The sequence below is a fragment of the Euleptes europaea genome, chromosome 9 (genome assembly GCF_029931775.1).
Source record: "Euleptes europaea isolate rEulEur1 chromosome 9, rEulEur1.hap1, whole genome shotgun sequence".
Classification (NCBI taxonomy): domain Eukaryota; kingdom Metazoa; phylum Chordata; class Lepidosauria; order Squamata; family Sphaerodactylidae; genus Euleptes; species Euleptes europaea.
This window is the reverse complement of record NC_079320.1, coordinates 84,042,542-84,055,532: the sequence shown is the minus strand read 5'-3', so window position 1 is coordinate 84,055,532 and position 12,991 is coordinate 84,042,542. Positions and strand designations below refer to the sequence as shown.

Here is a 12,991-nt window from a genome sequence, read left to right as displayed (position 1 = left end):
TCAGAAGGAAAAGAAAAATCATTTCAAGTTGTAAGAATTAAAATGTTACACACCTTAGAAGAATTTGGTTTTTATATGCCAACTTTCTCTACCTTTTAAGGAGAATCAAGCCAGCTTACAATCACCTTCCCTTCTTCTCCCCACAACAGACACCCTGTGAGGTAGGTGGGACTGAGAGAGCTCTAAGAGAGATGTGACTGGCCCAAAGTCACCCAGATGGCTTCACGTGGAGGAGTGGGGAATCAAACCCGGTTCTCCAGATTAGAGTCCACTGCTTTTAAACACTACACCACGCTGGCTTAATATTACATCTTTCTTTTGAACTGTATATGCAATGTGTATGTTCATTTGTAAATGTGTAAGTAATGCTATCCCTGAGTACCTATGCTTAAGGTTGCCAAATGGCCAGGGGAACAAAAGTGTCCTGTTTTTTTAGCACAGGTTTTATATGCAGAAATGGACACCTGAAGCTTTTCATGGCATTGAAGGAAATAACATCACCTGATAACTGATGCAGATCAAACGGATATTAAAGGAAAAACTGGAGAGACCAGTTTAAAAGTAGGCAAGCCTACCTGGGCTCCTCAGTTGTGAAGCTCTTGCTGCTAAATAGCAAGACTTTATTGAGAAGCTTGAACTTCATGAGCGTAAATTGTGGGACCAACATTCAGGAAGCAGTGGTCCAGAAAACCAGATCAAAGCCTCAGAAGTTGGCCATCCTTTAGCTAAGGCGTTTCCACATGAAGATTTAGCATTGGTGAAAAGCCATTGTGATTTCTTTTGGCCACAGTGGGTCTGCATATATGTACAAGTGTGCGTAGTGTGTAGGAGGCAGATTCCTCACTCCCCTTTAGCTCTCTGAACTGCACCCATATTTCCTGTTCCACCCCCACCCCACCCCCCCATTTCCACATGCACAACAGCAGGCCTTTGCAGACCATATTCACTGTTCCTGTCAGGGAAGCATTTCAAGACATCAGCTATATCCCACGCCACTTCTCCGGATCAGCTGCCAAGAGGACGTGGCTGGATTGCTGTTCTCAAGGTAATTCCCCCTCAAGTTACCCCCTCCCCCCCACATAAACAATTTCTTTAATGTGCTGACAAACAATAAATACACTCCAGTTCTATTTTAAAAAGTATTAGCAATACTACAATGAACATTCAGCACAAAATCAGTTTGGACATTATTTTGGCAAATTGCTAGACATTGAAATAGCAATGCATAAACTCTTATATTTAAGAGTGCTTTTTTTAGAGAGAGAGAAGGACTTTGCTAATAAAAGCTAAACAAATACTAAGACATTTCACTCAAAGCATTTCAACTATCATAGCCAGAAAACTAATTATCTTTTCTTCCTCACCTGATAAAATGTTCCTTGTTTGATTGAGCACCAAATCAGGAGTATCGTTAAATGCTGCATAACCCTAGAATTAAAAACTGAGATGTCCAAGAGCATCTTGGATACAAAAGGTCCTCTTTTTGAAAAGGTTGCAGTCACCAAGTTTTAAGTTAGGCGGCTAAAAAGGAAGCTGGAATATACATCAAAGTTTTCAAGCCGACTTGTTCTTTTCTGTCTGATTACCCATGTGCTTTCTTGGAGCTAATTCACACATCCACAAACACACTGGTCCAGGTAAGTAAACAATGGCAGCCATTACACACAGAAGGAGAAAGTGGCACCCCTTTTTTAGCATAAATTTTTTTGGGGGGGGGAACTAGGAGGCCTTGGCTCACACCCAATACTTGGAGTTGCCAATTCATGATATTCTGTACTGCCCAACACCTGACTCCCATTCGAGGTGACATCAGAGGACAAGGCTCTGCCATCAAGGGCTGACCCAACAGGCACCACTCAATGTGGCAGCCAAGAAGAGAGGAATATGCATGTGTGAACCTGCTCATTCTAAGTAGGGCTGTTGAAAAAAAAAATTCGGTAAAGTTCGGCTTTGGCAAAATTCGGCCCTTTTAAATTCGGGCCGTGCTTCAGATCCCCGAAATTCGGCGGGAGATCCGGAGTTCGTGGAAAAAATCGGCCGGGTCTTTGAAGTGCTGGGCGCCGCCTGCCGAGGAGGCGCTCATCACTTCAAAGAGTCGGGAAGGGGGCGGGGGTCTTTAAAGAGCCCCCCCACGGGCCTTCCCTGAAGGCGCGCGGGGGGCTCTTTAAGCAGATCTGTGCCTGAAGGTGCAGATCTGTTTAAAGGGCCCCCTGCTCGCCTTCAGGGAAGCCCATGAAGGCTCAGGGGGGCAGAGGGGTTTAAAGACCCCCGCCCCTCTTCCCGGGAGTCCCAGGAAGAGGGGCGGTGGGTTGTCAAGCCCCTCTGCGCTGTCTGCGCAGGCAGGGCAGAGGGGTTTAAAGACCCCCCGCCCCTCTTCCCGGGACTTCCCTGAAGGCGCGCGGGGGGCCCTTTAAATAGATCTGTGCCTCCGATCCGGGAGGTGCAGATCCCCCCCGCGCGCGCCTTCAGGGAGCTTCCCTGAAGGCGCGAGGGGGGGGGGAGATCTGTGCCTCCCGGCCGAGAGGCACAGATCTATTTAAAGGGCCCCCCGCGCGTCTCCAGGGAAGCCCCCTGAAGGCACGCGGGGAGGGGGGAAACAGATCTGCGCCTTCCAGCTGGAAGGCGCAGATCTGTTTAAAGGGCCCGAATTTGCCGAATTTATTCGGAAACACCTCGAACTCACCGAATTTGACTCCCCATTTCCCCCCCTTTTTTGTGTTCGGTTGAATCCGAACCGAAAAACCGCTGAATAGGGGGAAATTCGGCTGTTTTTCAGTTCAGGCCGAACCGAATCGACAGCTCTAATTCTTAGTATGGCCAGCCTACCATTCTTCAAATATTCTAAGCAGCATTACCAAGTGGATGGATGCGCAAGCACCTGGCCTGCCTCCATTCTGTGAGCTGCCGCTGTAACTGCTGAGGGGAACTTGCATAGGAGAGAGGGGCAAAAAGAAGAGGTTCCCCGATTGTGTACCACAAAGGATCTTGGTAAATAAAGGAAGAGCTGAGAAACTGACCCATTAACTTGGTAAACTTCCTCTCAGACTGTGAAGCTAGACCCCCCCTCCCCTTTGGCCTTTGAGGAGAGGCTGTGTGGTACATCTCTCTTCTCAGCCTGCTGCAGCTTATTACTAAGAGCCAGGAAGTATCCTGCATTGGCTAGGCAAACCTCCCCATAAGAACACACCATAGAGAGGCTTACAGACAACAAATAATGAATAAGAAGAAGAGGAGGAGGAAGGAGGAGGAGGAGGAGAAGTTGGTTTTTATACCCAGCCTTTCTCTTCCTTTAAGGAGTCTCAAAGCGGCTTACAATCACATTCTCTTCTTCTCCCCACAACAGACACCTTGTGAGGTAGGTGGGGCTGAGAGAGTTCTGAAAGAACTGTGACTAGCCCAAGGTCACCCAGCAGGCTTCATGTGGAAGAGTAGGGAAACCAACCTGGTTCTCCAGATTAGAGTCCGCCACTCATGTGGATGAGCAGGGAATCAAACCCGGTTCTCCAGATGACAGTCCACCACTTTTAACCACTACACCACACTGGTATATTAAATTCATAACTTCCTATTAGGTGATACTTTAGTTCAGATCTAAGTAAAAAAATCCTCTAGGCTCAAATTACCAAGCCACAGAGGAGGCCACCCCTACGCATCTGGATGATTAACTGCTCTGGTCTTTTCAGAGGGTAGCCATGTTCGTCTTCAGTAGAACAGCTAGATTCAAGTACAGTAGCATTTTAGAGGCCAACAAGATTTTCATGGTTTAAGCTTTCGAGAGTCAAAACTCTATTCATCAGATACCTATCTGACAAAGGGAGCTTTGACTCTCGAAAACTTACACTTGGAAAATCTTGTTGGTCTGTTATGTGCTCTCGTCTTGCCTCCTTCTAATTCACCTCCACCTTGTGCAGGTAATTCTTGTCCCTTCTCTGTTTTGAAGCTATCCCTCTAGCACCAGCACATATGAAAACCGCTTATCAAAAAAGGAGGCTGCCTGCTATTTCTGTGCAAAGTCTCTGGCCTAGGCATCATCCTTGAAGCAACCTGTCAGGTTTGAGTAGCAAAACTTCTCATGTGTAAGAGTGGCATGCACCTCCAGTTTTAATTCAGACACAAAGGCTTTGCATCTGCATTCCATTTCTCAGGATAATCTAATGTGCAAACCCACACAAATTAGCAGCACCAATCAGCTTTCCATTAACAGAATAAAAGACACCCCCGTCCCCAAAGCTTTTACAAAACCTACCTTTTGAACCAGACTGGAAAGGTCTATTTTAAGGACTTCATTGACTTTGGCAAGTTGAGCGCTCACTCCAGGCAACTATAAGAGGGCCCAGGGGGTGAGAGTAAGAAACATTTCCATGTTAGTTCCAGCCTGCAGATCAAATTTACTCCAGTTCCAAATTCCACACATGCAGTTTGCAAAAGCATTACAGTTTTAGGCCATCTTTGCTATGCAGGACCCTTTTTTGATAATATTTATTACACTTCTATTCTGCTCTCCGTAGGAGGTACCTGAGTGGTCTCTCACACGTGGTCAGCTTCAGCAATGAGACGCTCAGAAGAAGAAAACCTCCTTCCTTGGGCTCACTCCTTTAGCCACTTAGAAACAGCACTCCAAACCACACCCACTTCCTGCGCCTTTCTACTTGCAAGCAGGCCTTTCCTTCCAAGCTGGCTACAGTCACTGGACTTTGTTTGTTTTTTATTTATCTAAAACATTTCTATGCTACCTCTCTACACAAATAGGGTTTCCAAAGGTGGTGAACCTCAAAACATTAAAACATTTCAGCATTAGAACATTCAAGACATTAATACAGCATTTAAAATAGAGTGAATATAATGTATTTAAACAAATAGAACACCAACACACAAAACACACATAGAACCAGGGAAAACGGTCATTAACCAGTTACTGGGAATATGCCAAGCAAAACAAAAAAGTCTTCATCCACAATACCTTAAACCAAGCGTGTCAAACATAAGGCCTGTGGGCTGGATCCGGCCCCTTGAGAGCTCTTATCTGGCCTGCAAGCCAGCCACACACACACACACACACACCGCTCCTGATCTGGGCTGGCGAGGCATGTTTGTATTTTAAATAAAAATAATATTATTAATTGGCTTTGACTGTCTTTTATAAAGTTTGTCTCTCCAGTGTGTGTGTGTAAAGTGCCTTCACGTCACAGCTGACTTATGGCAACCCCTTTTTGGGGGTTTTCATGGCAAGAGACTAACAGAGGTGGTTTGCCAGTGCCTTCCTCTGCACAGCAACCCTGGTATTCCTTGGTGACCCATCCAAATACTAACCAGGGCTGACCCTGCTTAGCTTCTGAGATCTGATGAGATCAGGCTAGCCTGGGCCATCCAGGTCAGGGCTGTCTCTCCAGTACCTGGCATTAAATTTTATGGTACACATGGCTCAGCCCGACAAAGTGACATTTATGTCATATCTGGCCCTCGTAACAAATGAGTTTGACACCCCTGCCTTAAACAATACTTGTAATGTTTACACTGGTCATTGTAATTGTATTCTGGAATTTTCAGTAAGATAGTTGGGCCCCTTTGGGGGAGAAAAGGGGCATAGAAATGCCCAAACGACACACAGCTGAGAGAGCTATTACAACTATGATGTTCCATTTCAGAACTCTAGGTCTTTGAGGTGGAAGGGGGAAGAGAGACAGTTTTGGCCATTCAAACCAACAAAAAACTGAATTCATGTTTTCAGGAGTTCGTGCAAAGACAAAAAGGGTTCCGTATGTACATGCCTTTCCTTTCCTTTATCCCTTAGAAGCTCCTTGATCCACTGATCTTGAGCAGGGTAAATCTAATGTTTGAGGCATATAAGGACTCACTGACAATGTAGCCTTGGGATCCCTGTCACTTAATAAAAAAGGCATTATATCAGACACAGAGGCATTAGATTTATATGTTAAAAGGGGAGAGATATAACATGATTGAAGTTCCTCATAAAAGAGGCATTCCAAGAGGGCATGAGCTAATGAATCAATACAGCCAGAAGAGCAAGGACTGGTATACCAAAATTCTGCCCTGCATAACCACAGAGGGGTTAACATTCAGTCTAGCGAAACAGAAGGCTCTAGAAAGATGAGGAGTTGTCAAATATACTTATTATAAGTGGGCAAACCATGTGGTGCATATGTATATGCAGCAAAAAATAACCACACACTTTGAAACACAAAATGTACATGTACATTTGTCCAACTCACTGTACCGAGTGCCAGATTAATGAGCTTCTATATTTTCTGCACTGAAGGCATTTGTTGTATGTGAGTGGGTGCTATCACATAAGAAGCTGCCTTTTGCAGTCAAACTAGTGGTCCACCTAGGTCAGAACTGTCTACCTTGACTAGCAGCAGCTCTGTAGAGTCTTGGGCAGAAAAATGTCTTTCCCAACACCAGAGACCCTTTCAACAGAGAGGTCAGGGACTGAACTGGGGAATGAACCCCTGGCCTCATTGTTTGTTTTTTTAAAACATATTTTATTATAAATTTTGTTCAACAAACAAAACAATAACAGACATACGCATTCACACAGTCTTTTTTCACCCTTTTCGGGGTTCCGGTAAATAATTGCCTTTTCAAAAACTTGCATTTTATATCGTTAAAAGAGAGTTAATCTACCTTAATGTACAGTTCTATAATCAGTGCCATTATATCTATATTTTGTTATAGTTGCATTCCTAGCTATTCCCACTACATCCCATTCGGCAGTTAAAAATTGTACAATATTTATTATAGCTATTCTTGATTATATTTATTCTCCCCTTCTGGTTTTGCAGCACTCCCTATTTCTACTTTTTATTACATATCAGTTAGTTATCTAATCATTTCAGCATATACCACTTAGGATATACATATTACTATACATCTAAATACTATTCCCTACTAATTTCTACTTTATTATATTACACCTTAAGTTTTGCATATTCATAATAAGACGCCCATTTCTTCTGAAATTCTTCCATCGATTCTTTTAACAAATTGGATAGTTTCACCATCACTGCGTATTCAGCCATCTTGTCTTGCCACCTTTCCAGTCCCAGGTTATCTTCTTGTTTCCACAACATTGCCAATGTCACTCTTGCAGCAGTAATCATGTATTGAAATAATTCTCTATGGTTCTTCACTAAACTTCCAGGTTCTATTCCCAAAAGCATCATTTCAGGTTCCATGGATAATTTAACTATCAACACATTTTGTATTTCTTGGTAAACTTGTATCCAAAATTTCTTTACTTTTTTGAATGTCCACCATGAATGAAAATAAGTTCCATCTTGCTCTTTACATTTCCAACGATTATCAGATGTTTTATTCATTTTTAAATGTCTATTGGAGTGATGTACCATCTAAAAAATTGCTTGTACCAATTTTCTCTCAAGTTATTACTGGCCGTGAATTTTATACTGTCCAGAGTCCATTGTTGCACTGAGATCTCTTTTTAAAGGTTTTGCATCCACTTTATCATGCATATTTTAATCTGTTCTTGCTCAGTCTCATATTTAATCAACAATTTATATAGTTTGGCCAAAATATGATCCGTTTTTTAATTTGCCATAATTTCGAATTCTGTATATTCTTTTAGTTTGCCTTGTTGGAACAGTCTTGTTTACATTTTGTAATCATCCGGTTTTTTTATTATCTTGTTTGATTTCTTCCCAAGATTTAATTTTAATTTGTTTATTTAATATATCCTGGTATCTTATAAAATCCGTCAACTCTTTTCTATGTTGCTTAAGTATGCATCAGCTGGCGACAACAAAAGGGCAGGTGATGGACTTAATCTAGTTTTTGTTTTCAGCCATATTTTCATTAATTCTTCTTGAATCACATGTCCGTGTTCAAAAATCTCTTGTTTTTTTGGCTTTCCAGAGATGATAATGTAGACCTGGTTTCCATTCTCCTTTCTCTATCTTCAATAATTCCTGCTCTGGATCTTTAATCCAGTCAATAATCCAAAGTAGACCCACCGCTTGATAATATAATTTCAAATTGGGTAGTGCCAGTCCTCCCCTTCTTTTATCATCTTGCATTACTTTGAAATTAATTCTTGGTTTTTTACAATCCCATATAAATTTATTAATTTGTCTTTACCAACTATCAATCATCTTTTCTTCTACATAGATAGGTAACATTTGAAATAAGAAAACCAGTCTTCGTAACACATTCATTTTAATCACAGCTATTCTGCCCAGCCAAGACAACTTCAGTTTAGACCACCTCATCAGGTCTTTCTCTATTGTTGACCAAACTTTTTGATAGTTGAGTTTTTGAAAATGTTTTGTTTTGATATTTTCCTCTTCATCTCTTCCATATCAATCTTGTCTATTTCTATTTTTCCCCTCTTTATCTCTTTTAATATACTCTTTTTTCATTTTTATATGTTGTTCTTCAAGTCTTCTAACTTCTCTCACTAATTTTTCCTCTCCATTCCAATTTTGTTTTTTGAGATTGGAGTTTATAGCAATCAATCTACCACAGATATATGCTTTACTCGCATCCCATACTGTGGCCAACAATACCTCTGAAGATCTATTTATTTCAAAAAAATTCCTTACGTTCTTTCTTGCATTGCAGTATTACTTCTTGATTTAACAGGCTATTGTCATCAAGCCTCCACCTTCTACTTCCCAGTTTGAAATCAGTCCATGTCAATTCTATTGGATTGTGATCAGATAGTATTTTTGGTAATATCTCGACATTCTCCAGATTATTTAGTAGTGTCCTAGAAATCCATCACATGTCTATTCTTGAATATGAATCATGTCTGACTGAGTAATATGTATAGCTCCTTTTTGTAGAATTTTTGCATCTCCATGCATCCTGTAGTTGAAACATGTCCATATATTCAAAAACATTTTTCGGAAGCCGTCCACCTTTATGATTTTTGGATCTATCCATTTTTGTGTTTAAAACACTGTTCATGTCTCCAGTTATAATTATTTCTCCTTCCTGTTCGTCAATCATGATTTGGGGAAAAAAAATCATAAAATTGTTGTCTACCATTGCATAAAATACTAACCAATGTTAGAACTTTCCCCTCTGTAGATGTAAGCTTTACTAATTAATATCTTCCTTCTGGATCTTTGATTTCCATAATACTACTCAAATGTGAGTTTCTTATATAATTATGCCTTTTCTTTTCTTCAGCTGATGCAATTGATGCATAGCCTAATTTTTAATTCTTCAATAAACGTTCATGTGCTTTCTTGATGTGTGTTTCTTGTAAGCATTATATATTAGCCTTTTGTTTTCCAAGTTGATGAAATACTCTATTTCTCTTAGATGGCACATTGAGTCCATTAATGTTAATTGATAAAATCTTCATTTTGTCCATTCTTTTGGTTAGAATGCTGCTGCTTTGTCTAATTTGTCTCTCTGCTTTTTTCTTCTTCGTTGCATATGTTGGTACAATTTTTCCATACAATGTAACACATAAACACACTAGGTTAATCTTTATCAATTATTCTCAATCCTTTTCTCTGACCTGTATAACTTTCTAATAAATTATTTATCTCTTGTTAATAGTCAAATTAATTAATTAATGGTATATTATTATTCTTAGTATAATGGTTCCACTATGTTATTCATTAGTTTAAATTTTTTAAATTATTAATATGCTTGGTTATATATATTTCATTAATTAAGGTAATAAAAGTACGGGATAGGGTACAAGCACTACTTTGAGAGAGTTGTTAAGCCACTTGGAAAACCAATAGTTAATAGTTTAGTAAAGCTAGCACAATTTATCTACATTATTTTGGGTGCAGTGAATTTGTCCGCCACTAGGAGTCAGGCTTGGCTTTCAAATCTGTTTATGTAGTCCTTAATCTCCAATTGGCTTCTTGTTCTTTATTTCTTCTGGAGTTGCATTTGAGATTTTATCTCGCTGGAACCTGAGTCTCTTCTGGGGGGTGTTATTTCTTTGCTGGTAGGACTAGGGGAAAATCTTCCTCTGGCCGGGGACACGTTTCACAAAGCTTCCCAGTTCCACTGCCTGTTCGCAATGGCACTGGCTGCACTTCTTTCAGCCTATTTTACTTTCGGTTTCCTCCCTTTTTATTTTAACCTTCTCAGACCCACTTGGGATCTAAACGAACTGGATCTATGTTCCAGACCTGCTTGACCACTCACAAGTCCAGTAAGCCCCCTATTCAGCCTAATCTTTCCCCTTAAAAAACACAGAAATTTCCCATTCAGCCATTCCTTCTGCATTCCCCCCCCCCACACACACACACCTTTCTGGTCTCTGCCGCTGCAATTTCAGTTCCCGATCTTCCTGTTGCATACCATCCTCCCACCTCTCCTTATTTTTCTGATTTCTTTTCTTTGCAATATCACCTCTTATTCTTTACCGGCTCCCTTTAGAGGTTAATAAAAATTCACTTTGAGTCCCACTCACCCTTCTCTTTTCTTCACATGCACACAAAATGGTGGAGGTAAGTCTTGCCAGCCAAAACTGTGTTCCCCCGCAAGGAAAACGCCATGCCGTGTACCAGACAGGCACGATCGCCAGCACACCTGGCTCTCCAAAGAGAAAGGAGGCCAACCACGGGGTCTCCTGGCCCCAGGCAAGTCCGAGGTCCCAGCACAGGGGGCAATAAGCGAGAGTAAGAACGCTTCTTCGGCTCACCAAATTCCCCTGCTGCAGTTCCCCTGGCCTCACTGTTGAAAGGGTCTCTAGTATTGGGAAAGACATTTGTCTGCCCACAATGTAAAGTAGTAGAACTTATCACAGCATCTGTGCAATCAACACAAGACACTGTTTTGTGTTCTACTGCTTTCTGGAAAAGCAGAATAATAATTTCAGTAAAAGTAGTTCCATGGTTTGGGAATTGCATCGGTAGGAACTTCAAAACTCTCTGGAAGCTTATCGATGCTTCTGGAAAGGATGATCAGTAACTGCAGATAAGTGTTACACAGAGACTGGCTTACCCATCACTACCCATCATCCCCCACAATAACCTCCCTTAGGGAGCATGCTCTTGTGCCATGCATGAGCCACTATCACATCCCAGAATCCTTTGCAACACACATGGTTCCTCAGTTGGTAAATCAGTGCATAGTAGCAGCAGAAAGTTTAAGTTCACCAATGTTCAACATCATTTTGAAAGAGGAAGTAGGTATGTGTGTGGACTCCCAAAGCACACCCCCCCATTTGCAATCCGAAAGGGTACAAAGAAAGACCTAGATTTTCTACCATCTGTGAGAACCAAGACTCTTAGAAGTACAGACAGCATCCATCTTACTCGGCTGAAGTTCGCGTTGATGTTCAGCTGACTCAAGGAGTTCCTGATGACGTTGCAGATGGAAGCTGCCTGGGCAGTGGTGCACGCAGAATCGTTGAGCGTGTTCATCAGGTGGCCCTTGACTTCCATTAGGTTGCCCTGCAGCCTCTCGGTGCCCTCTTGCAAGACTTCCATGGAGACATTCACATTCTCCAATGCCTCCTTTGTTTCTCTAATAGCTGTTAGGATTAAAAATAAGTTTAAATGAGCTATTTAAGCCATAGGTTTAATAGGGATGCACTTAAGAAGCTGCTTTCTACTGAATTAGAGCACTGGTTTATCAAGGTCAGTCTTGACTTCTTTAACTGGCAGTGGTTCTACAAGGTCTGAGGGAAAGGTCTTCCCATCACCTACTGCCTAGTCCTTTTAACTGGAGATGCCAGGAGTTGAACCATGGCCTTCCAGCATGCAAAGAGACCCTTCCACTGAATGACAGACACGAGCCCTGTGAATCATAAATGAAAGAAGTTCAATTAGCAATCTATCAAAAACTTGAAAAAAGAACATATCAAGCTATATTTGTCACTGAGGGCTTCTTTCTGTCTAGCTGCGAGTTGCTAGAACTATGCTTGGCAGGTACTTTTTCCAGCCAGCCATATTTAAGATAGGTGTGGAGGGACAGAGTTTTAACTCCACCCACTAAAACACCCTACTAGCAAGCTCAGTGGCCAGAGACAGCCCTTCTTCTGCATCTCTTCTGCTTCTTGTATGGCTGGGACAAAGCAATACCATTCACAGCCATAGGATTTGATTTAGGAGCCTGCTGATGCCGACCTGTGCCGTAAGCAAAGGTGCGGTGATGTCTGCTTTCTACTGAGGGATAGTGCTGTGGATTTCCTGCACATGCAAGCTTTTATTGGAGGCAGAAATGTGAAGAGATCCACTTTTATACAGATGCACATTTTACTCTACTGCTTTACACAAGCATGAACACATGAAGGTGCCATACACTGAATCAGATAATTGGTCCATCACGGTCAATACTGAGTACTCAGACAGGCAGTGCTCTCCAGGGTCTTAGGTAGAGGTCTCTCACATCACCTGATCCTTTAACTGGAGATGCCGGAGACTGAACCTGGGACCTTCTGCTTGACAAGCAGATTCTTTACCACTAAGCTATGGCCCCTCCCCACAGCATGACACTCAAATATGATTTGTTATACATAGGCACTGCACATGAATACCTACGCTAATGTTAGGGGAACACTACAACAAAACCACCATGGCAGGGCAGAACTAACCACAGAACAGCTGCCTGGGGGACGGGGGTCAGGTACAAAACATTGGGAGGTTTCATGAAGCGTTTTCCTATGACAAAGGCAGCTATTTCTGAAAGTGCATTCCCAACAGACCCAAAGGGGATGCATCCTGAAGTCTTCCGAAGCACCCCTGCTCCAATGAGGTAGAGAACTGGCTCTTTACACTGGGAACAAGATGTTTTGGGGACAGCACAGACACAGGTGGGCATCATGGCACCCAGAGCAAGTGGGTGATCAGGGGATTAAGGCAACTACCCACGACTGACTTGCCCTTTAATTATGTTACATTTCCTCCCCTGCTTTTTTGGCTGCTTACACTTCAAGAAGGCTTTTGCCTACTAAACTACTGCTAGGATTTCACTGCTTTCATGTGTCCAGCACCTTGAACTGAATAGGCATGTATTGCTACCCACAGATTCCAGG

General features: G+C 42.0%; 1 protein-coding gene across 1 annotated transcript in view; it reads right to left on the bottom strand.

Moving 5' to 3' along the window:
- PROM1 (prominin 1) overlaps positions 1–12,991 on the bottom strand; it is a 120,007-nt gene that overhangs the window by 43,116 nt on the left and 63,900 nt on the right. Inside the window, exons 8-10 of the mRNA XM_056855288.1 lie at positions 11,271–11,488; positions 4,247–4,321; positions 1,365–1,428 (exon numbers count right to left, since the gene is read on the bottom strand). Of these exons, the coding sequence (XP_056711266.1) occupies positions 1,365–1,428; positions 4,247–4,321; positions 11,271–11,488 (357 nt within the window). The remainder of the gene's footprint in view (positions 1–1,364; positions 1,429–4,246; positions 4,322–11,270; positions 11,489–12,991) is intronic.